This window comes from Hemiscyllium ocellatum, chromosome 13, assembly GCF_020745735.1.
Source record: "Hemiscyllium ocellatum isolate sHemOce1 chromosome 13, sHemOce1.pat.X.cur, whole genome shotgun sequence".
Classification (NCBI taxonomy): Eukaryota; Metazoa; Chordata; class Chondrichthyes; order Orectolobiformes; family Hemiscylliidae; genus Hemiscyllium; species Hemiscyllium ocellatum.
Genome location: NC_083413.1, coordinates 28800635 through 28828410, shown reverse-complemented (window position 1 = coordinate 28828410; position 27776 = coordinate 28800635). Strand labels below are relative to the sequence as shown.

The 27776-nt window shown below is 40.3% G+C and overlaps 3 protein-coding genes across 3 annotated transcripts in view; 2 read left to right on the top strand and 1 right to left on the bottom strand.

Moving 5' to 3' along the window:
* Positions 1 to 8596, top strand: part of senp5 (SUMO specific peptidase 5) — a 39504-nt gene extending 30908 nt beyond the window's left edge. The window contains exons 9-10 of the mRNA XM_060834427.1: positions 768 to 818; positions 6208 to 8596. Of these exons, the coding sequence (XP_060690410.1) occupies positions 768 to 818; positions 6208 to 6318 (162 nt within the window). The 3' untranslated portion in view covers positions 6319 to 8596. The remainder of the gene's footprint in view (positions 1 to 767; positions 819 to 6207) is intronic.
* Positions 8597 to 10957: 2361 nt separating this feature from the next.
* On the bottom strand, positions 10958 to 21991 carry ncbp2 (nuclear cap binding protein subunit 2). The gene is made up of 4 exons (XM_060834097.1): positions 21829 to 21991; positions 17548 to 17729; positions 12009 to 12147; positions 10958 to 11298 (listed from the first exon to the last, which is right to left on the bottom strand). Exons 1-4 carry the CDS (start codon positions 21901 to 21903, stop codon positions 11200 to 11202), a joined length of 495 nt encoding a protein of 164 aa, XP_060690080.1. The 5' UTR covers positions 21904 to 21991; the 3' UTR covers positions 10958 to 11199.
* A 125-nt stretch (positions 21992 to 22116) lies between these two features.
* Positions 22117 to 23113, top strand: ncbp2as2 (NCBP2 antisense 2 (head to head)). Its single transcript, XM_060834096.1, has one exon. The coding sequence runs from the start codon at positions 22354 to 22356 to the stop codon at positions 22642 to 22644; it is 291 nt and encodes a 96-aa protein (XP_060690079.1). The 5' UTR covers positions 22117 to 22353; the 3' UTR covers positions 22645 to 23113.
* Positions 23114 to 27776: the final 4663 nt, after the last annotated feature.

Genomic DNA, 27776 nt, shown 5'->3' with positions numbered 1-27776 from the left:
TTTCAAGTTCTGAACCCAGAGCTCAAGATTTTGCAGATGGACAATTCCTTCCACATGAAGAATCCACAACTTCCCACGTACCACAGCACAGTATTCCACACAGCTGAACTGTTCTGCTATGCCTGAAAGTGTACTTTCAGACTATTTACCTTCATCCAAAATTGAAAGCAAAAAAAACAATTACTCTGCAATCCAGTCCAATGAATATAGCTCTTCGCAAACAAATACTTCTCACCCTAGCTTATGGCTTTGCTGTGATGTAGTCTTTTGATTTTTTTTCAAACCTGGTATTTTAGAACACACTCGAAGCACCCTCTGCATACTCTCCCAGGTAAGTGTATGCCTTAACCCAATGCTTTGTCCCCTGTGCATTTCCTTCCAGTTATGTGCATTTTCTTGCAGTTATGTCCTGTGCAGGCTCACCGAATGCTGTGTCCTCTTTGTCCTCTCTGCATTTCCTTGCCGGTATGCTGACTACTGTCTCTCCCAGGTATGGGATGGACCTGATCCTTGTGCTCTGTTCATATATCTCTGCCCCGGTGTGTTTAATTGCAGGTCTGCTCTTTCTCCCAGGTAAAGGTGGGCTGCAAGTCCCACTCACTGTCCATATTCTCTCTATTCCTGGTGGATTTCTTCGCAGGCTCATGCTCTGCTTTCTCCCCAAGCTAAGTTGAGGGTTATTAAAGCAAAATATATTTTAAATGACTAATTTAGCAAATGAACTACTAATGTATTGTAATTAATGTCTGTGTTATTCTCTCCCATAGTGTATTCCTCAACAGAAAAATGATAGTGACTGTGGTGTGTTCGTTCTTCAGGTATGGTAATTTCCCATTTTCTTTTAGGATTTGGTTGTGAAAAGTGGTTGCGAAGCAAGATCACTCGTAAAATGTTCAAAACCATGTGAAGGCTAAGAATGGTTCCAAGCTAGCAAGGATTGAAACCGCTTTATAAAAGCAGAAAAGTCACAAATGGATTATCCAGGATCATGGGGAGAAGAATTTTCTCTTCATTTTTCAGTACATATGTAGTGGATTTCAAATGAACTTTTTAAAAAATATATTTGAGGTTTGAAATGGCTACTAGTCCAAATAAACCTGTAACCCAGAAATGGTTACCTTACCACCTTCACTGGAAGCAAAGTGGATAAACCTTTCATTTATATATTGCCATGCCAAAGCTCTGATAAATCTTAACACTTCACCCACAGTATTTCATTTGAAGTGATTTTATTAGAGAAGCAGTTGAGAGAGTCTAAAATTAATAAATTGCAGGCTAAGTATGGTGTAACTGTGTAACAATCATCAGTGAGCCTCCAGATGAAGCACTGGTGGTATGGCCTGCTTTCAATTTGTGTTTAGGTTTCATTGGGTTGGTGATATCATTTCCTGTTCTTTTTCTCGGGGGTTGTAAATAGGATTCAAATCAATTTGTTGATAAGAGTTCCGGTTGGAATGCCAAGCTTCTAGGAATTCTCAAGTGTCTCTCTATTTGGCTTGGTATCCTTCCTCATCTGTATGTAAGGATAGTAGTGAGAGTGGGTCATGGCTTTTTGTGGCTAGTTTTCTGCCTGTTTGTCCAATGTAGTGTTTGTTACAGTTCTTGTAAGATATTTTGTAAATGACATTAGTTTTGCTTGTTATCTGTACAGGGTCTTTCAAATTCATTAGCTGCTGTTTTAGTGTGTTGGTGGGTTTGTGAGCTACCATGATGCCAAAGGGTTTGAGTAGTCTGGCAGTCATTTCTGAGATGTCTTTGATGTAAGAGGTGAGTGGCTAGGGTTTCTGGATGTGTTTTCTCTGCTTGTTTAAGTTTGTTACTAAGAAATCGGCAAACTGTGTTCATTGGGTACTCATTCTTTTTGAATACACTGTATTCAAAGGGTCGTGTGAGGGAGCCGTGGTTTAATAAGGAATTGGAATCCCTTGTTAAAGGGAAGAGGGTGGCCTATGTAAAGATGAGGCGTGAAGGTTCAATTGGGGCGATTGAGAGTTATAAGGTAGCCAGGAAGGATCTAAAGAGAGAGCTAAGAGCAGCAAGGAGAGGACATGAAAAGTCCATGGTTGGTAGGATTAGGGAAAACCCAAAGGCTTTCTATAGGTATGTCAGGAATAAAAGGATGACTAGGGTAGGAATAGGTCCAGTCAAGGATAGGAGTGGGAAGTTGCGTGTGGAGGCTGAAGAGATTGGGGAGACACTGAATGAATACTTTTCGTCAGTATTCGCTCAGGAACAGCACATTGTTGCCGATGTGCATATTGAGTCACAATTAATTAGAATGGATGGCTTTGAGGTATGTAGGGAAGAGGTGTTGGAAATTCTGGAAAGGGTGAAAATAGATAGGTCCCCTGGGCCTGATGGCATTTATCCTAGGATTCTCTGGGAAGCAAGGGAGGAGATTGCAGAGCCATTGGCCTTGATTTTTATGGCCTCGATGTCTACAGAAATAGTGCCAGAAGACTGGAGGATAGCAAATGTGGTTCCCTTGTTCAAGAAGGGGAATAGGGATAACCCTAGTAACTATAGGCTGGTGAGTCTCACTTCTGTTGTGGGCAAAGTCTTAGAGAGAATTGTAAGGGATAGGATTTATGAACATCTGGATAGGAATAATGTGATCAAGGATAGTCAGCATGGTTTTGTGAAGGGCAGGTCGTGCCTCGCAAACCTTATTGAATTCTTTGAGAAGGTGACTAAGGAGGTGGACGAGGGTAAAGCGGTTGATGTGGTGTATATGGATTTTAGTTAGGCGTTTGATAAGGTTCCCCATGGTAGGCTACTGCAAAAAATACGGAGGTATGGCATTGAGGGGGAGTTGGAGGTTTGGATTAGGAATTGGCTGGCTGGAAGAAGACAGAGGGTAGTAGTTGATGGTAAAGGTTCATCTTGGAGCGCAGTTACTAGCGATGTTCCGCAAGGATCTGTTTTGGGACCATTGCTGTTTGTCGTTTTTATAAATGACCTGGAGGAGGGGATGATATGAAAGTCAGTGGAGTTGTTGACAGTGAGGAAGGATGTGGCAGGTTACAGCGGGATATAAATAAGCTGCAGAGCTGGGCAGAAAGGTGGCAAATGGAGTTCAATGTAGGTAAACGTGAAGTGATTCACTTTGGTAAGAGTAACAAGAAGATGGGGTACAGGGCTAATGGTTGGATACTTGGTAGTGTGGATAAGCAGAGGGATCTTGGTGTCCATGTTCACAGATCTCTGAAACTTGCCACCCAGGTAAGTAGTGCTGTGAAGAAGGTGTATGGTGTACTGGCTTTTATTGGTAGAGGAATTGAGTTCCGGAGTCCTGAGGTCATGTTGCAGTTGTATAAGACTCTGGTGCGGCCGCATCTGGAGTATTGTGTGCAGTTTTGGTTGCCATACTATAGGAAGGATATGAAGGCATTGGAATGGGTGCAGAGGAGGTTTACTAGGATGTTGCCTGGTATGGTAGGAAGATCATATGAGAAAAGGCTGAGGCACTTGGGACTGTTTTCATTGGAGAAAAGAAGATTTAGGGGTGACTTGATAGAGGTGTACAAGATAATTAGGGGTTTAGATAGGGTTGACCATGAGAACCTTTTTCCACGTATGGAGTCAGCTACTACGAGGGGGCATAGCTTTAAATTCAGGGGTGGTAGGTATAGGACAGATGTTAGGGTAGATTCTTTACTCAGCGAGTCGTGAGTTCATGGAATGCCCTGCCAGTAGCAGTGGTGGACTCTCCCTCTTTATGGGCATTTAAACGGGCATTGGATAGACATATGGAGGATAGCCCAGATGGCCTCCTTCTTCAAGGACCGCAGATTCCCCCCAAACGTGATCGACGATGCCCTCTATCGCATCTCCTCCACTTCCCGCTCCTCCGCCCTTGAGCCCCGCACCTCCAACCACCACCAAGACAGAACCCCACTGGTTCTCACCTACCACCCCACCAACCTCCGTATACAGCGTATCATCCGCCGTCATTTCCGCCACCACCAGGGATATATTTCCCTCTCCTCCCCTATCAGCGTTCCGCAAAGACCACTCCCTTCGTGACTCCCTCGTCAGGTCCACACCCCCCACCAACCCAACCTCCACTCCCGGCACCTTCCCCTGCATCCGCAGGAAATGTAAAACTTGCGCCCACACCTCCTCCCTCACTTCCCTCCAAGGCCCCAAGGGATCCTTCCATATCCACCACAAGTTCACCTGTACCTCCACACACATCATCTATTGCATCCGCTGCACCCAATGTGGCCTCCTCTATATTGTGGAGACGGGCCGTTTACTTGCGGAACGCTTCAGAGAACACCTCAGGGACGCCCGGACCAACCAGCCCGTGGCTCAACACTTTAACTCTCCCTCCCACTCCACCGAGGACATGCAGGGTCCTTGGACTCCTCCACCGGCAAAACATAACAACACGACGGTTGGAGGAAGAACGCCTCATCTTCCGCCTGGGAACCCTCCAACCACAAGGGATGAACTCGGATTTCTCCAGTTTCCTCATTTCCCCTCCCCCCACCTTGTCTCAGTCGGTTCCCTCAACTCAGCACCGCCCTCCCAACCTGCAATCTTCTTCCTAACCTCTCCGCCTCCACCCCACTCCGGCCTATCACCCTCACCTTGACCTCCTTCCACCTATCACATCTCCATCGCCCCTCCTCCAAGTCCCTCCTCCCTACCTTTTATCTTAGCCTGCCTGGCACTCTCTCCTCATTCCTGATGAAGGGCTTATGCCCGAAACGTCGAATTTCCTATTCCTTGGATGCTGCCTGACCTGTGCTTTAACCAGCAACACATTTTCAAATATGGAGGATAGTGGGCTAGTGTAGGTTAGGTGGGCTTGGATTGACGCAACATCGAGGGCCAAAGGGCCTGTACTGCGCTGTATTTTTCTATATTCTATGTATAGGTGTACAGGGGAACCTCGATTGTTGGAACGAGATGGACAGGCACTATTTCGTTCAATTAATTGATTAAATGCCTTTCCTCTGGTGCTCGGAGTTTTTAAAGTCTGCTTCCGTTCAGGAAACAAAGCAGTTTACAGCGTGCAAGTCACCGCCCTCGCCGCCCCCCCACCCCCGAACCCTGTACACTCCTGCCCCCTCTCCGGGGCAGCTGGACTGGACACCAACAATAAGACTGCTTTTGTGGGATAAGTCTCCAAATAGCGTGCGCGCACACATAACTTTTTGAGGTTCCACGTTTGCCCTGTACAGTGCTGATTATCTGGGGAAGGGTGGGTTAGGGTACATCCCTCTGTAGAACTCCAGGTAAAGTGTGGGGAGGGAGAGACAGCGAGAGAGAGCAGGTCAGTCATTTAGAGACGGTGCCTGTTTAATCACTGTAAACAAAAGACGCGATCACTATTGGAAATTTCTCTTTGATGTAATGTTTCTGTCGGGACCTTGAGATCTCCTTAGGATAATCCAATATTCAGATAATCGAGGTTCCTCTGTATACACATCCATCCACATACAAACCACTGGAAGTGACGTCACCAATCCAAGGAAACCTAAACACACAAATAGAACATAGGCCATACCACCAGTGCTTCATCTGGAGGCTCACTGATGATGTTACCTAGTATGGTGACGAAACGTCTGAAAACAAACCTGCCAACTTGTGGAAATGTTCAACCAAGAGAATTAAAGCAATGTTCACTGTAATGAAATGAATGGAATGTTAAGGTTCATTATAGACAAGTATACTAATGCGATGAGAATTTAACTACCCTGGTAATAAGTACTAAACCTAAATGGTACATCTCAGCTTGGATCATCAGCTTAGCAGCATTGTGTCTCATAATTATGATTAAAGTCCCATTCCACTGCAGTGTAACTGCCTTCAACATCTCTTCCATTGTTCCATGTTACAGAAGCAATTACAGGGACTTATTCCAGTAATCTAGTGGAAGTTCTGCCTTCAGCCATCACCAAAAAGGAATTAGTTAATTTGTATTGCTGATCCCTTGTTTTTGGTGTGCACAACATAGAGGTCACGTGATCTTCTGTACTGGTTATACATTTGTTTCTGCAAATGTGCTCAGGGATTATATAATTTTATTTTCCTGTCTTGGTTCCTCTGTTCTTTGTTGAATCAACATGTTAAGTTGGTGGTATGTTTTCTCATTTTCTACCAATATTTCCACACTCCAATTCTCTGTGTGTATATATATTACATATATATATATAGAATTTATGTGCTGATGACATATTTCCATTGCCTTTCTAGTACTGCAAGTGCCTGGCTCTTGGAAGACCATTTCAGTTTTCTCAGAAAGACATGCCTGAAGTAAGAAAGCTGATCTACAGAGAACTATGTGAGTGCAAACTGATGGAGTGAGCTGCCAGGTGATTAAGACTCCTCCCAGGAAATTTCATTCCAGGAAATTGGTCTGCCAGTTCTGTTACATGATGTACAGAAAGCAGGGAGGAAGTACTGAAGAAACAGTTGCGGTGTTTACCTCTTTCCAGGTGCATGCATGGCCTGAGCACATTCAGACTTAATAAAAGCACAACTTTGCTCGAATGGCCTGTTGCTGACAAATTGCATGTAGCAGTAGAGTAAAAATTTAGACTTCCTTTTTGTCTGCATATTTTGAGAACCTCTAAAGTAAAGGAAGTGGTTAAATTTACATTAAGGGGGAAACTGAAGTCTTAGTGTAGAAATTGTTCCAGGTATTATTAAGTGAGAATCCCCTCTTTGTATCCATTGGGGAGATTTTCACTTTTCCCACAGATATTTAATGACCATGAGGTCATTGTGTTAAGCTGCAGCATGTTTAAAAATGAAGATGTTTTCATTAACAAGAAAACAGGAACTCTGGGAACAGGACTGTGAATGCCAGAGGCAATGATCACAGTTGGACATCAATGCTAAAATTTAACCTGTTTAACCCAAAGCATATTTTTTAAATTATTTCTGAAGTTTTCTCTCTCTCATGTTTGATGGGCTGTGCTTCTCCAGTTTATTAGTAAAACAATGGAATGGATTTTCTGGAGTAACATAGTTATAATTTGATCTTTAACTTGGTGCATGTTTTTGCCTTGCATTTTACTGATGAAAAGCCTTTTCCCTTACTGTTTAAACAAAGTATTATTATTTTGTAGTTTATTTCAGCTATATCATCTCTGGAAAATGAAAAACGAACTAGGCTCCGTGCAGAATTTATTTCATTTTAAACATCAAATATTGAGGCATATTGAGATATTGCAAACTTGGGTAATGCCAACCTTTCGCTTTTAGTTTGACTGTGAACATTGCTAGCTAGATTGGCATTTGTTGTCCATCCCAAAATTGGCCTGAAATGGTGGATCTCCTGAACTATTTGTGATTTGTGTTGGGATGAGACTGCAGTCACATTATATATATAAAATTAGGCAAGGACCCACAGGTTCATTACTGGGCTTTTTAATGTCTTCAATCCAACACCTTCATACTCATTTTACTGCTATCTTTTTTAAAAACAAAATTTGCAAACAGCAATGGAGGAATTTAAGCTTGTGCTCAGAATAAATAATACTACCATTACACTACTGTACTTTTATAGTTCCACTTTATTTAATATTTTTCACAGTGGTCAAATCATGTGACTTTTAACCTAGAAAACTAGTGTCTGACCAATGTTAACTTTTAATTTGCCTTTCTAAAACTAAACGATGGAAACTAAAACTAAGTGCAGAAATTTTTAAATAAATGCGTATTTGAGAGTGAGAATGTTTCTAGATGTGCTCAGTTTTGAAATATTGGGGAAAATGTAGACAGCTAGCCTCACACTGCTCTGCAACAATACTGCAAATAGATTTCAGATTTTATGTTTGATTTTCTTTCTCTCCCATAGTTAAATCTTGTAAAATTTTGCTCTTTGCCATCTGAACCCAGAGTAAACCTAGAATCTATATATTCAATGTTTTGGTAAAATATGTATTCCATTGCAACAGTAAATTGTCCCAATTACTTGAAATGAAATCTGTAATTGAAAAATCATTAAAACTTCCTTCTATAATAGTCCAGTGCTTTTAGCTAAGTATTTAAATCAGAAACTGATCTTTATCTTAACTGCTGGGTACTTGCAGATGGAAGTTCTGGTTATGATTCTGAAAATAAACTGCCTTATCTGGTACTGTGGTTTCACACTCCTTGACACAACTTTAACTTAGAATGTTCAAACCCTCATTGGCACCAAGTAGTTGCGCTCAGCCTGCATTATGGTGTTGAACAATGTACCATAGGTCCAGTACCCTTTAGGAGGGTGCAATGATGAAATTAAATATTAATAGCAGCTATTTTGTACTGAGATAGAACTATCTTAGTACAATATATTGTGCTGTGTCCTGAATCCCACCAAGTCTTTTACAGATTAGGAGATGAAAGATGTGTTAAATTATAAACATTAGTGCAATAATAGAAGCTGTAAGTAGGAGACTTTTTTTAATTGCTGCAAGGAGAGCTGTTGTAATTAGTTCTGTGTTATGAAGATTGGATAATAAAGTATTTGAGGATGATTTGACCCTTTCTTACTGGCTTCTTTGTCCTCCCTATAATGTTTTCTTTTCCTTTTGGTGTGCAGTGTGATGCTCCTTTTGGGAGATGTTTTTGCCAATTAATTGCACTGTATATAAGAGAATAAAGTAGAACATATTGCCAAGATGTATTTGTGTAATGCTGTTATCCATGTGATTCAATTAAGTTGCCCTAAATCTGAATTAACATAAAAATGCATACATTTTTGAAGTGCATGCATATTAATTTCATTTTAAATAGTAGCCTACATATGGAAGAAAATTATTTTTCTTGATACATGCAGCCAATTTCTGTGAGATAAATTCCCTGAAATTGATAATGGTCTAATCTTTTAAAACAATTTCATACATTATTGTAATGTCATCTCCAGGTGGGCATCTCTGATCCTTAAAAAAAAACATTTTCTCATCAACCAACATTGTGCAATATGATGTAATTGTTAGTAATCTCTCATGGTAGCTAATAACGCTCAAATTGTAATTATCATCCTGAATATATGCCACTACTCTCCTGGCTTGCAAAGTGATATTGAGCAACTAAAGCACTGAGATGATTAGTCTTTCTGCCATGTTATTTTAATGTTAGCTATCTGATAAAGAGGAATAGGTTTCTGAGCAGTTAAGTGGGAAAATAAATGCACACTGGCTTCCTGGTGTCAAGTCTGTAATTTTGCCATTTTAAAAAAAAACAAGTCACAATGTTTCAGAGTATGTACCTTATTTTCTAAAATTGGGAACATGTTTTCAGGTAAAGCTTATTTGAAAAATAAATTTGAGAATGAATTTACATGAAATGGCTGTCTTAAAAAAAAATAAGCAATTTCTCATCTTGCAGGAATATGGGAAAAATGCATTTATATAATACTTACTGCAACTACTGGATGTCCCTAACTATAGCCAATGAAATACTTTTGCATTGCTGTCACTGTTGTAAAATACAATTATGTTCAGTGACTCAACATTCCATTCAATCATGGAATCCTTCCACTCAAATCTATTGTCATTTGCCATTATCACAATACAATTACATTGGGATCAGAAATCTTATGAAATTAGACTGGGCCCAGTCAGTTTTGAGCAAAGGTGTAAAGGCAAAACATTGATAAGTTTGAGTTCAGATTTTCAGTGAGAGGCAGCAGGGTGGCTCAGTGGTGAGCACTGCTGCCACATAGTACCAGACTGGGTTTGATTCCAGCCTTAAACAACGATGTGAAGTTTGCACATTTTCCCTTTGTCAGCATAGGTTTCCTCCCACAGTCCAAAGATGTGCAAGTTAATAGGATTAGCCATGGTAAAAACCTCATGCAGGATTACAGGGATGAGGTGGGTCGAAGTTGGTACAAAATTGATGGGCTAAATAGAACTTTTAGAATCATGGAATCTCTACACAAAAAACAGGAACAGTGAAAGTTGAAGCATTCAAACAGTTATAACTTGAGCTGAAAAGTTCTAAATAGAAAGCTTGTCACTAAGTGTGGTAGAATGATTTCCCTATGTCTACAGTGAGAATCAAATGTTATGAGACTCTAGGACTGCACTGGGTGCCACCAAAGATTTGTCACTTAAGTGTGCTAAGGGAAATGCAGGGTTCAAGGGAAGAGATTGGTCTGGGTGAGATGCTATTTGGAGGGTCAGTGTGGGCCTGTTGGACCACCACATGGTCTGTTCCCATACTGTAGGGATTTTATGAATTAAACCTTCTCTGATCTCTGCATGACTGAAGTCCCTCATCTTTGGTACCATTCTACGAAATCTCATCTAAAGTACTGTGCTCATAATTTAATGCCATTTTAGCAGAGGTGAGCCATCTTTGAGTAGCTGCAATCATTGTGAATGGACTCCAACGTTACACTAAGCAAATGCTACATCAGAAGCCACTGATAAAAAGGAGGTCCTGGTATTGCGACATACCTCTGTTCCCCACAAATCCTCAGAGTTGCAGGTATATCAGACAACTGTGGAAGCCAACACCAGTCAACTTTAGTATCAGACTATAACAGTGCTTACGTAGCAGTTGTGCTGTATAAAAGAGCTTCCAATCTAAGTAAACGTGGCATCTTCACACTGTGAAGTAACCTCTCTGCACCGTGTAGCCAAAGCCTTTCACACAAGGTAAGGAAACCATTGTGAATACTGAGTAATTATTAGCATATTTCTGTCAAGGCTCAGCACCCGTGCAATTGTTCCAGGAAACTTGAACACAGTGCTAACAGAGTTAAGTCAAACTTCAAAACCCACATATCACTAATATTGAGTAACTAACATTAAAATTAATAACTCACTTTTCATGTGAAGGCTGTCAGATTCAGAGCAAAGGTTCCTACTTAAAGTTCACTAAAAACATCCAAATTTTCCATTTGCCACAGTATGGACATGGATTTTGGTGGCTTTGAAAAGTTCAAACTGTTATTTCACAACTTGTCCAAGAAAACAAATATGAGGTTTACAACTTTCAAAAATGCAGGCATTTTAGATTTTTATTAGAATTGACAAAATTACAAGGAACAAAAAAACAATGATTTCACCTCAGAAGCAAGGCAGCTTTCTTTTGCAAGTATGAAAAAAAAGCTCAATAGACCTATGAAAGAATGAACATCACAAAGCCACAGGCATTCAAGTAGTAGCTACTTGCTTCAAGCCCAAGCTTTTATTAAGGTTCTAGCTTAATTATCTGAAATATATCAACACAGCCTTTGAAACTTTAGAATTTCTGTCTTGGTTCTGGAACCCTCTGCATCTGGACCAGTTTCCCAAATCCACCCCTGCCAGCATCATAATCAGTCCTATATTCATCACGTACCTGCAAAAAAAAAAAGTACAAAGGAAATAAAGATGTATTGTGTCCATGATCTTCTAATAGAATTCTCACATTATTGACTTGTATTAGAATAAAGACACTTGTTCACTAAAGAGTTCTTCTGGTGTCCCAAGCTAATAAGCATAATTGATCACATTATTCAAATTCCCTTGGCTTCTGTAACTCCTGGTATGGACAACTAATTGAACTTGGTGACCAATACCATACTGCATAGCAGTCAACTAACTTAATCAATAGACAATATCAGTTCAGACCTCCCATTTAAAAATATACCTAGGAGTACTAAACATCCACTCACTTGGATTCAGTTTTGAATTCCATTATACTGAAGTCTGTCAATGCATTATTTAGATTTTTATAAATACTACAGCAAGTGACATCAGTTACAAAACAGTCTGGTTTTGAGGGGTGATACAAAAGGGAATTAAAACTCATGAATTCAACCAAATAATTCTATCCCACTCTTAATGAGCATAAATAATACAAATGATTCAGATCATAAATTGTTTGAGCACATCATGACAACTTAAAATCATCAACATGTGGCTACCTTTTAAAACAGTACTTTTTCCAGGTACTAAAATTCTCAATGAAAAAAAGTACACCAGATAAAAATACACTTTGATCTTGTGTCTTTATTTAAAGTTTAAAAGATGTGATTGCACATACCATATTATAGAGAAACCACTTACCTGACCCCCAGATTTGCCTCGTCCAAATTGCCTGCCTTCTCTGAAACCAGTATCCCAGTCTGTTCTGATGATCCGATCATCCAGGCGTGTTCCATTAATAAATCTCATGCATTGTTCAGCATCAGCTCGTGTGTAATATCTAATTAACGCATTAAGGATAAACCACCACTTAAACTACATTGCAGAAGCTGGAGACTTGAAGCAAAAAAACATGCAAAATATTGGGAGAAACTCAGGTGGTCAGGCTGCATCTGAAGAGAAAACCTAGTTAACATTTTGAAGAGTCACAGGACTCAATTCAACGTGGTTTATAAAAAGGAAATCATATTTGAACAATTTATTGGAGATCCAGTGGATGTATTTAAATTTCCACTAGTCAGTTGATAAGGTGCTTACATCAAAGATTCTTGCAGAAATAGAAGCCCATGGTGTAGGGGTAACATTGACATGGACAGAAGATAGGCTGGCTAACTGGAAGCAGGAGGCATTAATGGGTAACTTTCTGGACATACAAGGATAGGAAAGTAAACTGAATTGGACTGGGGCAACCATAGGGATATATAAATAGGTTTAAGTGGGCAAAGAACTGGCAAATAAAGCATGAGGTGGGAAAATGTGAAATTGTCTATTTTGTCAGGAAAAATAAAAAAAAACGCCAATCTGACAGGCAAGAGATTGCAGAATTGAGATACAGAGAGATATGGCTATCTCAGTGTACAAAATCACTAGCTGTTAATATGCAGGTATAGCAAGTAATCAGATACTCTAGTAAACTGCTTGTAACTCATTTGTCTTTCCTTAATTAAGAATGTCATTGTTTATTTAAGGAAATGTAACATATAAGTAGGAACTAATTCTTCAGTTACACTGGGTATAAGTGAGACCATGTATAGTATTGGTGTCCTTAGTTACAAGCAGTTTACTAGAGTAATACCTGGAATGGGTTGGTTGTCTTATGAGGAATGGTTGGTTAGGCTACAAACATACCCACTGGAGTTTAAAATCACAGCTTAATTGAAACACAAGATCCTGAGGGATTTCAACAGGTGTACGTGGAAAGGATGTTTCCTCTTGTGAGGGAACAAGAACTCAAGGTCACAATTTCAAAATTATGGGCGTGTCCATCTAAAACAAATTAGCAGATTTGTTTTTCTCGCAGAGACATGAGTCCTTGGAAGTCTTCCTCAAAAAGAACATTACACGCAGAGTCCTTCCAAGTTTTTAAGACCAACAAAGATAGCAAGGTTATCAAGGGTAAGCAGAACCAATATGAAAGGTACAAAATTCTTGAAACACATTCAAGGGAATGTTTTTAAACAGCATGTCCAACAAGGCACAAGTCTTAGAAAATGAAGGTGGCAGCTAGTTGTAAAAGCAGTGGGTGACCACTTTGGAGATAGAGTTCTTAATAGGTAGATTTAGCATCATCATGGAAAGGGACAAGATAGAACACAAGTGTACAAGTTTTAAATTGAAAGAAGGCAAATTTTACAAAACAGAGATGATCTGGCAAACGTGGACTGCATACATCTACCTGAAGGTAAGCCAGTGCAAATCAGTGGGGCAAAGTGAAAGAACAGAAGATGACAAGAAATAGGAGCAGTAGAAGGCTGCTCAGCCCCTCTGCCATTCAATAAGATTATGGCTAAAATGACTAAGGCCGCAACTCCTCTTCGTGCCAGCTCCTCATAGTACTCAACCCCCCCAAATTTTCAAAATAATTTATCACCTCTTTCAAAGACTTGCAGTGATCTAAGTTTACATGACTCCCCCATAAAAATAAACCGATTCCGCCAAATCTAGTCTCCTGGTTACCCAGGAACAGAAAGAGAGGGGGCTTATGACAATCTCAAAGGAAGTTTAATTTTAGGAGGAGTTCAGAATGTACAGGGGTGAGGTTAAAAAATAAAGTTAGGAAAGCAAGAGGATATTGAAAAAAAAGGCTGCTAAAATTAAGGAAAATCCAAAAGATATATTATCAGTAGTTTAAGAGTAAAAGGATGACGAAGAAAAGATTAGGACCTATCAAAGGTGTACATGGTAACTTGCGTACGGATGCAGAAGATGTGGGGAGGGGTCTACACAATACTTTGTTCCTCTCCTATGCGAATGGAGACAATCAGACATTCTAATTAAAGAGAAGTGGTAAATAATAGGGAAAAAAATAAGCATGATGTGAAGGTAAGTACTAGAGGGACTGACCTACTTGAAGGTGGACAGATAACCAGAACCAGATGAATTTGATCCGAAGCAAATAAAAGGAAGGCAGGCAGCAAAAAGCGGGTGCTGAACATTTCTTTCCCACAAATATTCACCAGACAGGTGAGTACCAAAGGTCTGAAGGTTTGTCAACATTGTACAATTATTCAGAAAAGGTACAAGAGATAGGCCAAATCATTATGTCAGTCAGTGGGAGGCAAATTTCTAGATTCAGTACAGAGACTGTTACTTAGAATGGCATGGTATAAATCAAGAATAATCAGCACGGTTAAAGGAAGATAATTTCCTCCAACCCAATTTAAATTTCTAAGGAAGAAACAAGGTGAATTGATGAGGGTAGTGCAGTGGATATTACCTATATGGACTATAGAAATAGATATAAAGTCTCACATACCTCTTAGGTCAAAAAAATTAAATCCTGTGGGATACAGAGAAATGCAGAGAGTTGGATCCAAAATTGCTTTGTGACAGAAAACAAAGGATAATGGCTGATGGACACTTTTGTGAATGGAAAGATTTCCAGTGGTTTTCCATAGAGCTCACATTAAGGTCCCATGCCATTTGTGGCATTTATTAATGATGTAGACTTAAAATGAGGGAGGCACGATTGGGAAATCTGACAATACAAAAGAAAAGCCAGGTGGTTGACAGCAAAACGTATTGGCTGCCAACTGCAGGATGATACAGTGGTTTTGCAGAATAGGTGGCAAAGTGGAAATTGGAATTCAACCTTGAGAAGTACAAATTTGAGTTTAGGGAATACATAATAAATGAGAGGATATTGTGATTTGTAAGGGTGCAGACCAGGCTCACGAAGCTAGGATTAAAATGGGCAGCTAGTTTATTCAGTCAATGCAGAGACAGTGGGCTGAATGATCTCTTTCAGTGCTGCATCGTTTCTTTGGTTCTACTGGGCTTGATTGATTCATACATAGCCAAATTGTGAATGATTATAGAGCATATCCACCCTGACAGTACATGGTTGGAGTTCAAGCACCATTCAAGGTAACAGTGAAATAGAACACCATTTGTCTCCTAAATTGGGGAGTGTTGTCAAACACAGAAACCTAGCGGTTAAGGCATATAGTTCCTTGAAAGTGGCATCACAGATGACGAAGGCATTTGCCTTCATTGGTCATAGCATTGAGTATAGGAGTTGGGAGTTCATGTTGCAGCTATACAGGAAGTTGGTGAGGTAATTTTTGGAGTACTGTGAACTGTTCTGGTCGTTCTGCTATAGGAAGGGTTGTATTAAATTGGAAAGGGTGAAGAAAAGATTTACAAGGATTTTACTGGAACTGGAGGATATGAATTCAAAAGAGAAGCTGAATAGGCTGGCACTTTTTCCCCCCGGAGTGTAGGAGTTTAAGAAGTGACTTTATTGAGGTTTATAAAATCAATGAGTGACACAGACTGGGTGAATAGCAACGGTTGTTTCCGTACGATAGGGAGTTCAAAACTACAGAGCATAATGTTAAGGTGAGATAGGAAAGATTTAAAAGGGACCTGAAGACAATTTTTTCACACAGACGATGGTTCATATGTGGAATTAACTGCCAGAGGAAGTGATAGATACAGACACCATTACAACACTTATGACATTTGGTCAGGCACACAAATTGGAAAAAGTTGAGATATGGGCCATATGCAGGCAAATGGGAGTAGTTTAGTTTGGGAAACCTGGTTGGCATGGACGAGTTTGATCAAAGGGTCTGTTTCCATGCTGGGGGACTCTGACTAGTACACCAAACCACCCAATCAATTTCATTATGGCACTTTTTAACATTTTGCAGATTTTTAATCAGTAAGTGTATCAAGGGTTATGGGATAGTTGCAGGAAAATAAGAGTTCAGGATTCCTGATCAGCCATGATCTTACCAAATAGCAGAACAATTCTGAGGGGCTGAGTGGCCTACTCTTCCTAATTCACATAGAAGACATGGGAATGTTAGTGGATGTCATTTTTACAGACGATAATTAAGATTCCACCTGAAAGAATATCTGAAATGAAGACTTGTGGAATTGAAGAGAAATGATCAACCTGTTTAGAGATTAAGCAGTTAAAGACAGTGTTGGGATAATAAGTATGCACTGAAATTAGAAGAAAGTGACTAGTGGTACTTCTGAAGTATCTGTGCTCGAGTATCAACAATTCACGAAAGCAAAATATCCACATTTGCTTTTAGAAGATATTGGTTTCACAGGCAGCCGTTAATACAGGAGCATAAACCAGAGAGGTAGGTAAATTGAATCAGCAAAGCTGTTGCTGACAGATTCTAACAGTGCAAGATCATTCACTTTGAACAAAACAAAAGTTAATGCATGCTTAAAAGTTGGGAAGAGTAGACGTCTGAAGGAATTTAGGGATCCATGTGCACAAAAATATAAAAATCACTGAAGTGTAATGGGCACATACAATAAAACATAATCAAATAGGATAATACAATGTTTGTCTTCAGAACTGAAAGACAGATCATAAAGAGGCAGAAATGTTGCTGCTGGCTAGACCATACCTGAAGTAATGTTACAACTCTGGGCATTATATTAGTCTTGCAAGAAATGCGCTGCAGAGTTACCAGAATGTTAACAGGGCTCCAACAATCAGATTCGGAGGAGCAGATATATTAACCTATTCCAGCAAATATAAGCTTAATTTAAGGGCAATCTCGTTAAGCTTTTTAGGATTTGAAAATAAATGATCAGATAGATAATTGAAACCTTTTCCACTGCTACAGCCGTCTAGGACAAGGCAATATACTGTAAAATCAGACCCAAATCAAACCATTCAGGAAAGAAGTTGGAAAATATTTCTCCATATTAAATATGAAATATGGACTGCCCTAATAAAAACAACTGATGTCAACTAAAGTAAGAAAAATTTAAATCAGAAATGAACAGATACCTGCAAAGGTATTAAGGCATACACAGTCAAGGTGGATGAACAGAATTAGGATAAAAAGAAAAATCAGCCATTATCCAATTGCATGGCAGAGAAGATCTATGGGAGCTTCCTTAAACCATTTACTTTCTTGGTGGAAGTGACAGATGCCCTGGCATTAGTTATCTATATTGTCCTGGCTTGTATTTATTGTTCAATTAACACTATAAAAATTGATTCGAATCACTACCATACTTACATTGTTACAACAGCGAATACACTTCAAAACATATTTCATTTCCTGTAGAGCACTTTGGGATGTCTTGTGGTCATGAAAATCACTACAGGAGTGCAAGTCTTTTTTTAATACCACTACTCTGAGTTATGTCAAAACAGACAACTGAATTTAAAACTTAACAAGACTTAACACGTAAAAGATACTCCACAAAACAGAATCCACATGAAGTTTTCTTGATTTTGTCTAATCCCATGATGATTCTCTTAACATCACCACTTTTTGAGAAGAGTTCATAGATCTGTTCCTCAGTTGTGTAAAATGACAAATTCCCGACATAGAGAGTGCAGCTATATCTCAGCAGTTTGTCTTGCTCATATCGGCTTCCCTTTAGAACGAAGATTTGAATTTAAGGACAATAAAAAAACATTCTGCACTGTTGCATTTCTCTATAATCTAACAATATTATTTGAGAAATTCAACATTGCACTTCATTTTTGGAGGGATGCATTTCCGCTCTCAAACTGGCAGGACCAAAGCAAGCCAGTGACCAGGTTGGAATCTGGTGCCTTCGAGGTAGTAAGGCACTCTCAGGAAACTTACACCATCTTTGTCAAATTGGGAATTAAATCACGATGTTTTGAGGAAAATATACAAATCATGATACATTTCCCATCCAAAATCAGCAAATGTTGAATTTTTCCTCCATTACCTGCTCATTCTGACATTAAGTTCTCAAGTGTGGTGGAAAAGAAATAAGACTTTCAGGCTTAACAATGCAGTCACCTTCCAGAGTTCATTAGCCATGTATTCAAGCACCTGAGAAGCATTTGAGTACATAATAAATGCTGAGACTTCAATCAGTACTGAGGGAGCACTGCATTGTCAGAAGTACTTAAACACACATCAAGATTAACATTAAAGATTCAATGTCATTATTTGAAAAGGAACAGTGCAGCTATTTCTCAATTACCACCATTATAATTAAGTTATCCCATCATTTAACCTATTGCTTTTTATGGGGAATGTTACTATGCAAGTTTCAGAAGAAAAGTACACTATGAAATGAATTAAATGGCTATGAATTGGTTTGGTATATCAGATTAGAAATAGTTATTTTGGTTCCTAAGGCTTTTTCACCATGCTACCAAATCATAGTCGATACATTCTTCAATTTACTAATCAATTTTTCCCAGGTACATAATTAGAATAAAAATTTGTGGTATTCACAGAATTTTAGCCAAAGAGTTCCACATTTCCATTTTTGAAAACCACTCCTTGATTTAAGTCTTGAATGATCTAGCTCTAAATTTAAGATATTGTTCTGATTTATCTCAGAAGGAATAGAATTTCCCATCAACCTTTCAAATTCCTCCACCAGTTCACCGAGTCATTATGGTGCTGAAGGATGTCATTCAGCTCATCATACCTGTACTGGTTTTTTTTGAATGACCATGATTTAGTGCCATTTTCCTGTCCTCTAACACTGTACATTAAACAATTATTTAAATAGAAATAATGCCTTCATGAATATTCAATTAAACCTGCATTTCCATGCAGTACATTGCAGACTCAAACCATATTTCACCCCCATGTTCCCTCTTTTTGTCTCCTTCTGTGTGTACCTCTGAGGTCTGTGTGTGGCAATGACTTCCAAAATCTGAAATCAATGCCTATGTTGGAGTGTGTGGATTCTCCAAGTGGCTGCACAGCTTAGAGGTAATCTTGTTGACATCACTATACTATTTTTGCAAATTATATTTTTGTCCTGTTCTTGATTTGTTTACAAGAGGGAACAGTTTCTCCTTGTCTATTCTGTTTGGACCTCATGATTTTGAGAACTTCAATCAAATCTCATCTCCAGCTCTTCCTAAGAAAACCAGTCCCAATTTCTTCAATCTATTTTCATACTGGAAAGGTTTCACCCCTGGAAAAAAATGTTGTAAACCACTCTGTTCTCTCCAATGCATTATATATTTCCTAAAGTGTGGCATGCAGAACTAGACATATTAGCCCAGCTGAACTAATTCATGTCTCATGCACTCTGTATAACTTAATAAAGCCTCAGACATTGTCTGCTTTCTTAACCATGAACTCCATTTGTCTTGTCAGATTTCTCTGCTCCTCCAACACATTACAGCAGTACTTTATTTTATATTGTTTCTCCACATCCTATCAAAATGAACAGAACTGAATATTGACCACTTGTCAATAATCTTTTGAAGTTTTACACTTCCCAGTTTAAACATCTGAGTTACACAATCTCTCAACAATCAGAATTACAATCAGTCCTCAAAATATAACTCCTTTAATCATAATTAAGGAATTTGCACTGCTTCCCTACCAAGGCTTTCCTGCATTGTTGCGCCCATGAATTAAACTTGGTCTAGCAAAGGCACTGCACAAATAGAAGCACACCTGCCTTTTCCAGGTCTTTTTGAGTGGACGACCAATATTCCATTAGATTAGATTACCTACAGTGTGGAAACAGGGAATTGAACCTGGGTCCGTGGCGCTGTGAGGCAGCAGTGCTAACCACTGAGCCACCGTGCGCCCCCTGTTAGCGATCGTTCTATTCCCCCTCCACCCCGTGAATTAGCTTTAAGAGTATACAGGGTATATGCGCATACAAATCCTCCTACTCTCCAATTCCTTAAAATAGTTCTGTTTGTCTTTCTCAGACCCAAAATCAGTGATCCCCCAATGAATTCCATCACCGGTTTTACCCACTCACATCAGAGATCTTTTCCATCGTGATCTATTTCCTCACAAATCTTCAAACTTACAGTACCTCGCAAGTATCAAATACAAACTCTAATACTTTACATGAGTCAAGTTAAGGATGTAAAAGTTTATATTGATAGAAATCAACATTTTCTTTTCAGGAAATTGGTTTCTCGAGACAAGAGGAGCAGACCTCAAAAATTACAACAAAACGCAGGGGTATTGTCCCAACTTGTTCCGGGCACCAACAACGTTCACTTGCTGTCTGTCTGTAACTAGAATGGTTGATCTTCCGTAATTACACCGGCACCACTCCCCACCTCTTCCTCCGCTACATTGATGACTGCATTGGCGCCACCTCGTGCTCCAGCGAGGAGGTTGAGCAATTCATCAACTTCACCAACACATTCCACCCTGACCTTAACTTTACCTGGACCATCTCTGACACCTCCCTCCCCTTCCTGGACCTCTCCATCTCCATTAATGACGACCGACTTGACACTGACATTTTTTACAAACCCACCGACTCCCACAGCTAGCTGGATTACACCTCTTCCCATCCTATCTCTTTCAAAAATGCCATCCCGTATTCCCAATTCCTCTGCCTCAGCTGTATCTGCGCCCAGGAGGACCAGTTCCACCATAGAACACACCAGATGGCCTCCTTCTTCAGAGACCGCAATTTCCCTTCCCACGTGGTTAAAGATGCCCTCCAACGCATCTCGTCCACATCCCGCACCTCCGCCCTCAAGACCATACCCCTCCAACCATAACAAGGACAGAACGCCCCTGGTGCTCCTACAAACCTTCGCATAAACCAAATCATCCAGCGACATTTCCGCCACCTCCAAAAAGACCCCACCACCAGGGATGTATTTCCCTCCCCACCCCTTTCCGCCTTCCGCAAAGACCGCTCCCTTCGTGACTACCTGGTCAGGTCCACGCCCCCCTACAACTCACCATCCCACCCTGGTACTTTCCCCTGCCACCGCAGGAACTGTAAAACCTGTGCCCACACCTCCTCTCTCACCTCTATCCAAGGCCCTAAAGGAGCCTTCCACATCCAAAGTTTTACCTGCATATCCATTAATATCATTTATTGCATCCATTGCTCCCAATGTGGTCTCCTCTATATTGGAGAGACTGGGTGCCTCCTAGTAGAGCACTTTAGGGAACATCTCTGAGACACCCGCACCAATCAACCACACCGCCCCGTGGCCCAACATTTCAACTCCCCCTCCCACTCTGCCGAGGACATGGAGGTCCTGGGCTTCCTTCACCGCCGCTCCCTCACCACCAGACGCCTGGAGGAAGAACGCCTCATTTTCCGCCTCGGAACACTTCAACCCCAGCGCATCAATGTGGACTTCAACAAGTTTCCTCATTTCTCCTTCCCCCACCTCATCGTAGTTCCAAACTTCCAGCTCTGCACTGTCCCCATGACTTGTCCAACCTGCCTAGCTCCTTTTCCACCTATCCACTCCACCCTCTCCTCCCTGACCTTTCACTTTCATCCCCTCCCCCACTGTACTCTATGCTACTTTCTCCCCATCCCCACCCTCCTCTCACTTATCTCTCCACGTTTCAGGCTCTCTACCCTTATTCCTGATAAAGGGCTTTTGCCCGAAACGTCGATTTCGCTGCTCCTTGGATGCTGCCTGAACTGCTGTGCTCTTCCAGCACCACTGATCCAGACCAGGGAGGTACTGCCTGGTTAACTCGGGTTATAACAGGTCGGGAAGAGAACACAATAGACGCATTACCCGGAAATGTTGATCCCGGTACTGGCTCAGCTCCACATGAGAATCACTGTTGAGGGCATTCAGTACAATAGACATGACACCACAGAAATAAAAACAAACAGCAACCTCCAACCAAACGGACCCGAACTGCCGGGAGCAGCACGTGACTGGAAAATCCCGTCCTCTTCCGGTCCGTCCACTTGAAACGGTCCGGGCTACCGCCGCCTCCGGGCTGATCGTTCCTGAAATTAAACCGTCTTTTGGCGAGAATTGTCGTCCGATTTAGAATCAGAAAATGCACAATGGTTCGTGTTTACATTCAGTTTCCGTAAAGGCAAAATATGAGCAAGATGCATAGTCTTGGTTTTTTTTTAAACAAATGATTTCTCCTGCCCGCCGGACAGTGAAAGTGAGGGAGCGTCGCAGCCGATCGCCGAGGTGATCGAGTGGTTTCCATGGTGATTGGACGATGGAGTCGATGGCCGAGTAGCGGGGAGGTCAGCCCGGGAGGTGAGCGGGGGAAGAGCACGAGGCTGAGTGCCCGCCATGGTACTGCGAAAGCTGCTGCAGTCGGTGTTGAATAACGCGCGGCTGATCGAGAAGCTGTCGGAGTCTATGCCGATGCGGCGAGCGGCCCAGATCACCGTCTATGTGATAGCACGGCTCCAGCTGAGAGGCCAGAATGTGGCCGAGCGACTGAGTCAATTCAACGCCCTGCGGCAGCTCCTGGAGAAGGGGGACATTCCCCGCGACCTCAACAAGAAACTGGCCGAACTGAAAGACGCCATTGCGAAGGAGCTGAAGGACTCTTTGGGGAAGAAGAAAGGTGAAAAGTGAAACATACATTAAAAACTGGAATCTCCCTGGAGTTGATTCTCCGCACTCTCCGACACCTGCTGTGGTGACTGGACCAAAGAGGAAGACTTTGAAAAGTTATCCTATTTTAAAAGCACCACGGTAAAGATCTGTCCTGGGGATACTCCAGCTAACATTTGGGTAAATTCCCTTTCAGTATTCATGGTGGTTGGATTCCGATGTAGCGACACACTGACTTTGAAATTCTTTTGAAATGTTATGAATATTTATTGTCATCAGCACAAGGTCAGAATCGTGACACTTTTTCACCAAATTGTCAGATTAAATAGATGCCATCTGACAATTTTCCTATGTTGGCCGCAATTGTGCTGTAACTATTTGGGATTCACTTTAAATGCTGTGCAAATTCATTGATGACAATGTAAATTGTGCACACAATTCGTCAGAAATGTCCTGTGATAGTCCAAAGAATTAAAGAAAACATTGTTAATTGTTATTTGCCTTATTACTTGGACAAATCATTTTTTATTTATAAAGTGGAAACCTTACATGGTGCCATTTATGTTTAAATATATTTCACAGGAAAATAACCTCAGGCTACACTTGTTCATGATAATGCATTAATATCAGACATTTCAGGCCTTCTTAAAATCTAGGTCCCTAATGAGAGAGCATTATTGAGAAAATAAGCTGAAAGAACACAATCTGGAACTTTTAGATGTTTTAACAACTTGTATTCATATAGTACCTTAAATGTCCCACCCAAACCATGTTGTGGATTGCTCAACACAACTTGAGACTGAACCGTGCAAAGAAATTTTAGAAGTAATGATCAAAACTTTTTGTAGGAGTGGCATTTTAAAGTGTGCAATGTCAGGTTAGAGTGGGAATTTCTAAGCTTATACTTTACCAAACCTGCTGAAGTTTTTCAGCACTTTGTTTTTATTTCAGAACTCCAACATGCACAGTCATTTTGTTTTTATATGCAGCAACAGTGGTGTCTTGAGATTGGTCCAGATCAATTGACCTGTCTTTTTAAATATTCATGCATGGTAAGTGGGTGTCTCTAATACAGCCAGCATTTATCTTCCAGCCCAAGTTGTCTTGGAAGGTTGTTATGAGTTGCCTTCTTGAACCACTTGCATCCAGTTGCTGAAAGTACACTCATATAATGTTGGTAACAAGTCCTAGGATTTTGACCTAGTGACATTGGATTTCATACATTATTTGTTGAGCAGCATCAGGGAGATCTTGCAGGTGTTAGTGTTCTCATGTGTTTGCTGCCCAATTTTTTGAGAGGGTAGTGTTCAGATATTTGGAAGATGATGTCTGAGAATCTTGTTGAATTTGTGTAGTGCAGCTTGTGTCCACTGCTGCTACTGTGTGTACTAATACTGTGGAGGGTGTGAATGTGATGCCAATTAACAGGACTACTTTGTTCTCAAATGAAGTCAAGTTTCTTGAGTTTTATTGGAGTTGTACTCAAAGTGAGGACTGCAGATGCTAGAGATCAGAGTTGAGAGTGTGGCGCAAGTCAGGCAGCATCCGAGGGGCAGGAGAATCGACGTTTTCGGACATGCCTGATGAAGGGCTTATGCCCAAAACCTAGATTTTATTGCTCCTCGGATGCTGCCTGACCTGCTGTGCTTTTCCAGCACGATATTCTCGACTCTGAAGTTGTATTCATACAAGCAAATGGGGAGTATTCTGTCACGTGCCTGACTGCGAGCCTTGTACATGGTGAACAGTCTTTGGACAGTCACATGAGTTAATCACAGCAGGATCCCTATACTCTGGCCTACTTTTGTAGCCACAATATGTATATGGCAAGTCCAGTTCAGTTTCTGGTCAATAGTAACCCCAGGATGTTGATAGTAATTCAGCAATCGTAATGCTTTCTCTTTCATTAGAAATGGTCATTGCCAGGCACTTACGTGGTTAAAATGTTACTTGCGACTTGAAACTGACCTCCAACAACCATAGCCATCTTCCTTTATGCTAGGTATTACTCCTATGATTCCTATTTTCTGTGGTTTTGCAAGGACTTCTTGATATCATAATTGGTCAAATGTGGCCTTGATGTCAAGGAATTCTCACCACTTGGGGATTAGATTACTTACAGTGTGGAAACAGGCCCTTCGGCCCAACAAGTCCACACCGACCCGCCAAAGCGCAACCCACCCATTCCCCTACATTTACCCCTTTACCTAACACTACGGGCAATTTAGCATAGCCAATTCACCTGATCTGCACACCTTTGGAGTATGGGAGGAAACCCACGCAGACACGGGGAAAATGTGCAAACTCCACACAGTCAGACGCCTAAGTTGGAGTGACTCTTCAAAGGATTGGAAGGGAAATAATTGCAGTGGCACTCATGGGAGTAGAACTTGTGGAGGAAGTCCCTAATGTTGAATGAAGGTCGTTGATGGAAGTCCCACTACCCACCCAAGATTTGAGTGGGGCGACTTTCTGAAATTCTTTCCTGCTCCTGAATTCCTCTCGCTAGCCTCATAATTGTGTTCTGTTGGCAAACAGTCCTTAACTAGTCATTAGTTGCCCACTTAAAGGCTTCAATTGGGGTAAGGCAAGCAGGTTCCTAAATTCTAGCTAAATTGTCCATATTATTAACAACAGTGTTCATATCCTGGGTGTTCTGCACAAGTTCAGTGACATTTATATCCCTGACACCAGAGAAAGAACTCACCATCCTGGATTCATGCCTGTGGCTGCAGAATCCCCTCTTTACTCCTTAACTATTGAATCTTCTATTACTGTTGTTCTTCCAGTATTCCTCATGCCTTCTGTACAACTGAGTCAGCCAAGGTGCCACAGACCTAACTGGCTTCACTCTGCAGATGAACCATCACTTACATCAGTATTCCATGATGTGGAGGTGCCAGTGTTGGACTAGGGTGGACAAAGTTACTAAATCACACAACACCAGGTTATAGTTCAACAGATTCATTTGGAAGTACTAATGCTTCCAAATAAACCTTTTGGACTATAACTTGGTGTTGTGTGATCTCTAAATCAGAATTACAAAGTAAGTATTGATTGGAAAATGAGATGCAGGACTCCTGCATGATCTGCCTGTTTCTCCTTGATTGGCTAATGGTCACCCATTCTCTATTTCCCTGTGTATGCATAAACTGTGTGCTGACTTCATCTATAATAGGCTATCCTTGAAGGCATGTTGCATGATGCCAACTGCTGCTCAAGCTCTGAAATCTAGAGTTTGAGCTGTTATCCACAATAGGATCACATTGACAGGATGTGAAGTCCAAACATTTGAGATACTCTGCAATTCTTTTATTTGGTAATAAACCTTAAAGCCTAAAAAAGAAAGCCTTATTACCAACTAACTTCAGTAGAAGAAAATTAACTGAAATGTTTTATTTCCCCCAAATTTGTCTGAAAAAAATTGAAATTTCTACTTTCCCATCCGTATAAATTAATTGTATAGTTATAAATAGAAAAACACAGCTGCAACATTCTCAGCCTTTCTGTAAGATCACTATTTTATTCTTGTTTTCTCTCTTTTTCAAACATAAGCATGCCTAGGTCTGCTGATGGCATCAAATCTCTCTCCTAATGAGTCATGGCTGACAAACTTGATTTAAGTTGTGACCCATGGAGTAGCGGGACAAATCCTAAAAGGTGATAGGATAAAATGGTGAAAAAATTGATTGCTTTGGTTTATAACTAGGGGAAAAAGAAAATAACAAATTATTCTAGAGCATTATAAATCACTAGGTGGACTTCAGCTAGACTGTCATGATGCATTCTGGATAATTCACTTCAAAAAATAACATAAAGGGATTTAAGATGTGCAGAGTCCATTTATTAGAATGTATCAATGATACTTTTGAGTTATGAGTGGGTTACAAAAATATGGTCAACTGTTGTAACAAAGGTTAAGAAATTACTTGTTAAGAGATTTTAAGATGAGAGATTTTGATAAATGGTGAAAGAAAATCCAAAATCATTAGAAAATGTCTTGAAGAGAGAGAGCAAGATAATTTTCTTTTTTCTTGAGAAAGTTGAGATCTAAATTACTGTACTTGAAATGGAAACTGTTCCTACTAAATACTTTTGAAATATTTGAGGATGATGAACTTACATGGCTGTGGAAAAATGGTGGGATAATGTGGAACAATACACCATTGCTGTTTCAAAGAGCATGTACTAGCACAATGGGCCAAATGACCTCTCTCTCTGCTATAAGTTTCTAAAATTATTACATTAGTTACAACCGGGTGTCACCCTTAGTAGCCCCTGCACAATATTTGGGAAAGACATTTGAATACCAGATGTTAGCAGTACTGATAAGTATCTGCTTATTGAGATGGTTCATCATATTAAATATAGTTTAGACAATTAGCTTAGTTACTGTTATACTTATGATTTAATCAAATTTACCACCTGACCCACATCATATCACAAGTTAATGTACTGGTCTATGAAAAACTACACAGTTATATCAAATGATGTGACAATGAAAAGACATTAGATCTACAATATGAATACAGTGTAAAGAGAAGCATCACCTGATTTCTTAAACCATTTTAGTACTTTATTGCGTACATATTAACAGCTGTGAAACTGAGATGGAATACACATTAAAGTAAATGGTTAAAAATAAACAATTTTACGACTGGATTTCTTAATATTAAGTTAATATATTTCTACTAGAGGCTTTGTCTGCAAAAAGTCATATTTTAAATTTCTTAATGAGAATATGACAGAAAGTTACAAACTAAGTGTAGAAAATATTCTGATTTTGAGCTCACATTTGTTCCCCAGAATCTGCTAAAATTAACAGGGGCCTGTGTAGTAAATGCATAAACCACAATTTCTATTTTCAACCACATTTTAGTATTTGAAAGTTACATAATAGTCCTTTGGAACTGAGGTAATCAGAGCACAGAGATGAGCTGTATTTCCGTAGGCTCCACCAGTGTCGGAGATCTTAGTGCTTTTGGAATTCTGGCCTGATAATTCCTACGATTCATGACCCTCTTGTTAAGCACAGCAGGATGTTTCACTATGTTCATAGAATCCCTACAGTGTGGAAACAAATCCTTCAGCCCAACAAGTCCACACCGACCCTCCGCTGCTCCTTGGATGCTGCCTGACCTGCTGCGCTTTTC

Coding starts and splice junctions, on each gene's coding strand:
- ncbp2 (XM_060834097.1), bottom strand. CDS start 21,903: ATGTCTATTGTACTGAATGCCCTCAACAGTGATTCTCATGTGGAGCTG. Junction 17,730..21,828: donor ACCGGGATCAACATTTCCGG/GTAATGCGTCTA, acceptor TTCGTTCTAAAG/GGAAGCCGATATGAGCAAGA. Junction 11,299..12,008: donor GAGGCAAATCTGGGGGTCAG/GTAAGTGGTTTC, acceptor TTTTTTTTGCAG/GTACGTGATGAATATAGGAC.
- ncbp2as2 (XM_060834096.1), top strand. CDS start 22,354: ATGGTACTGCGAAAGCTGCTGCAGTCGGTGTTGAATAACGCGCGGCTG.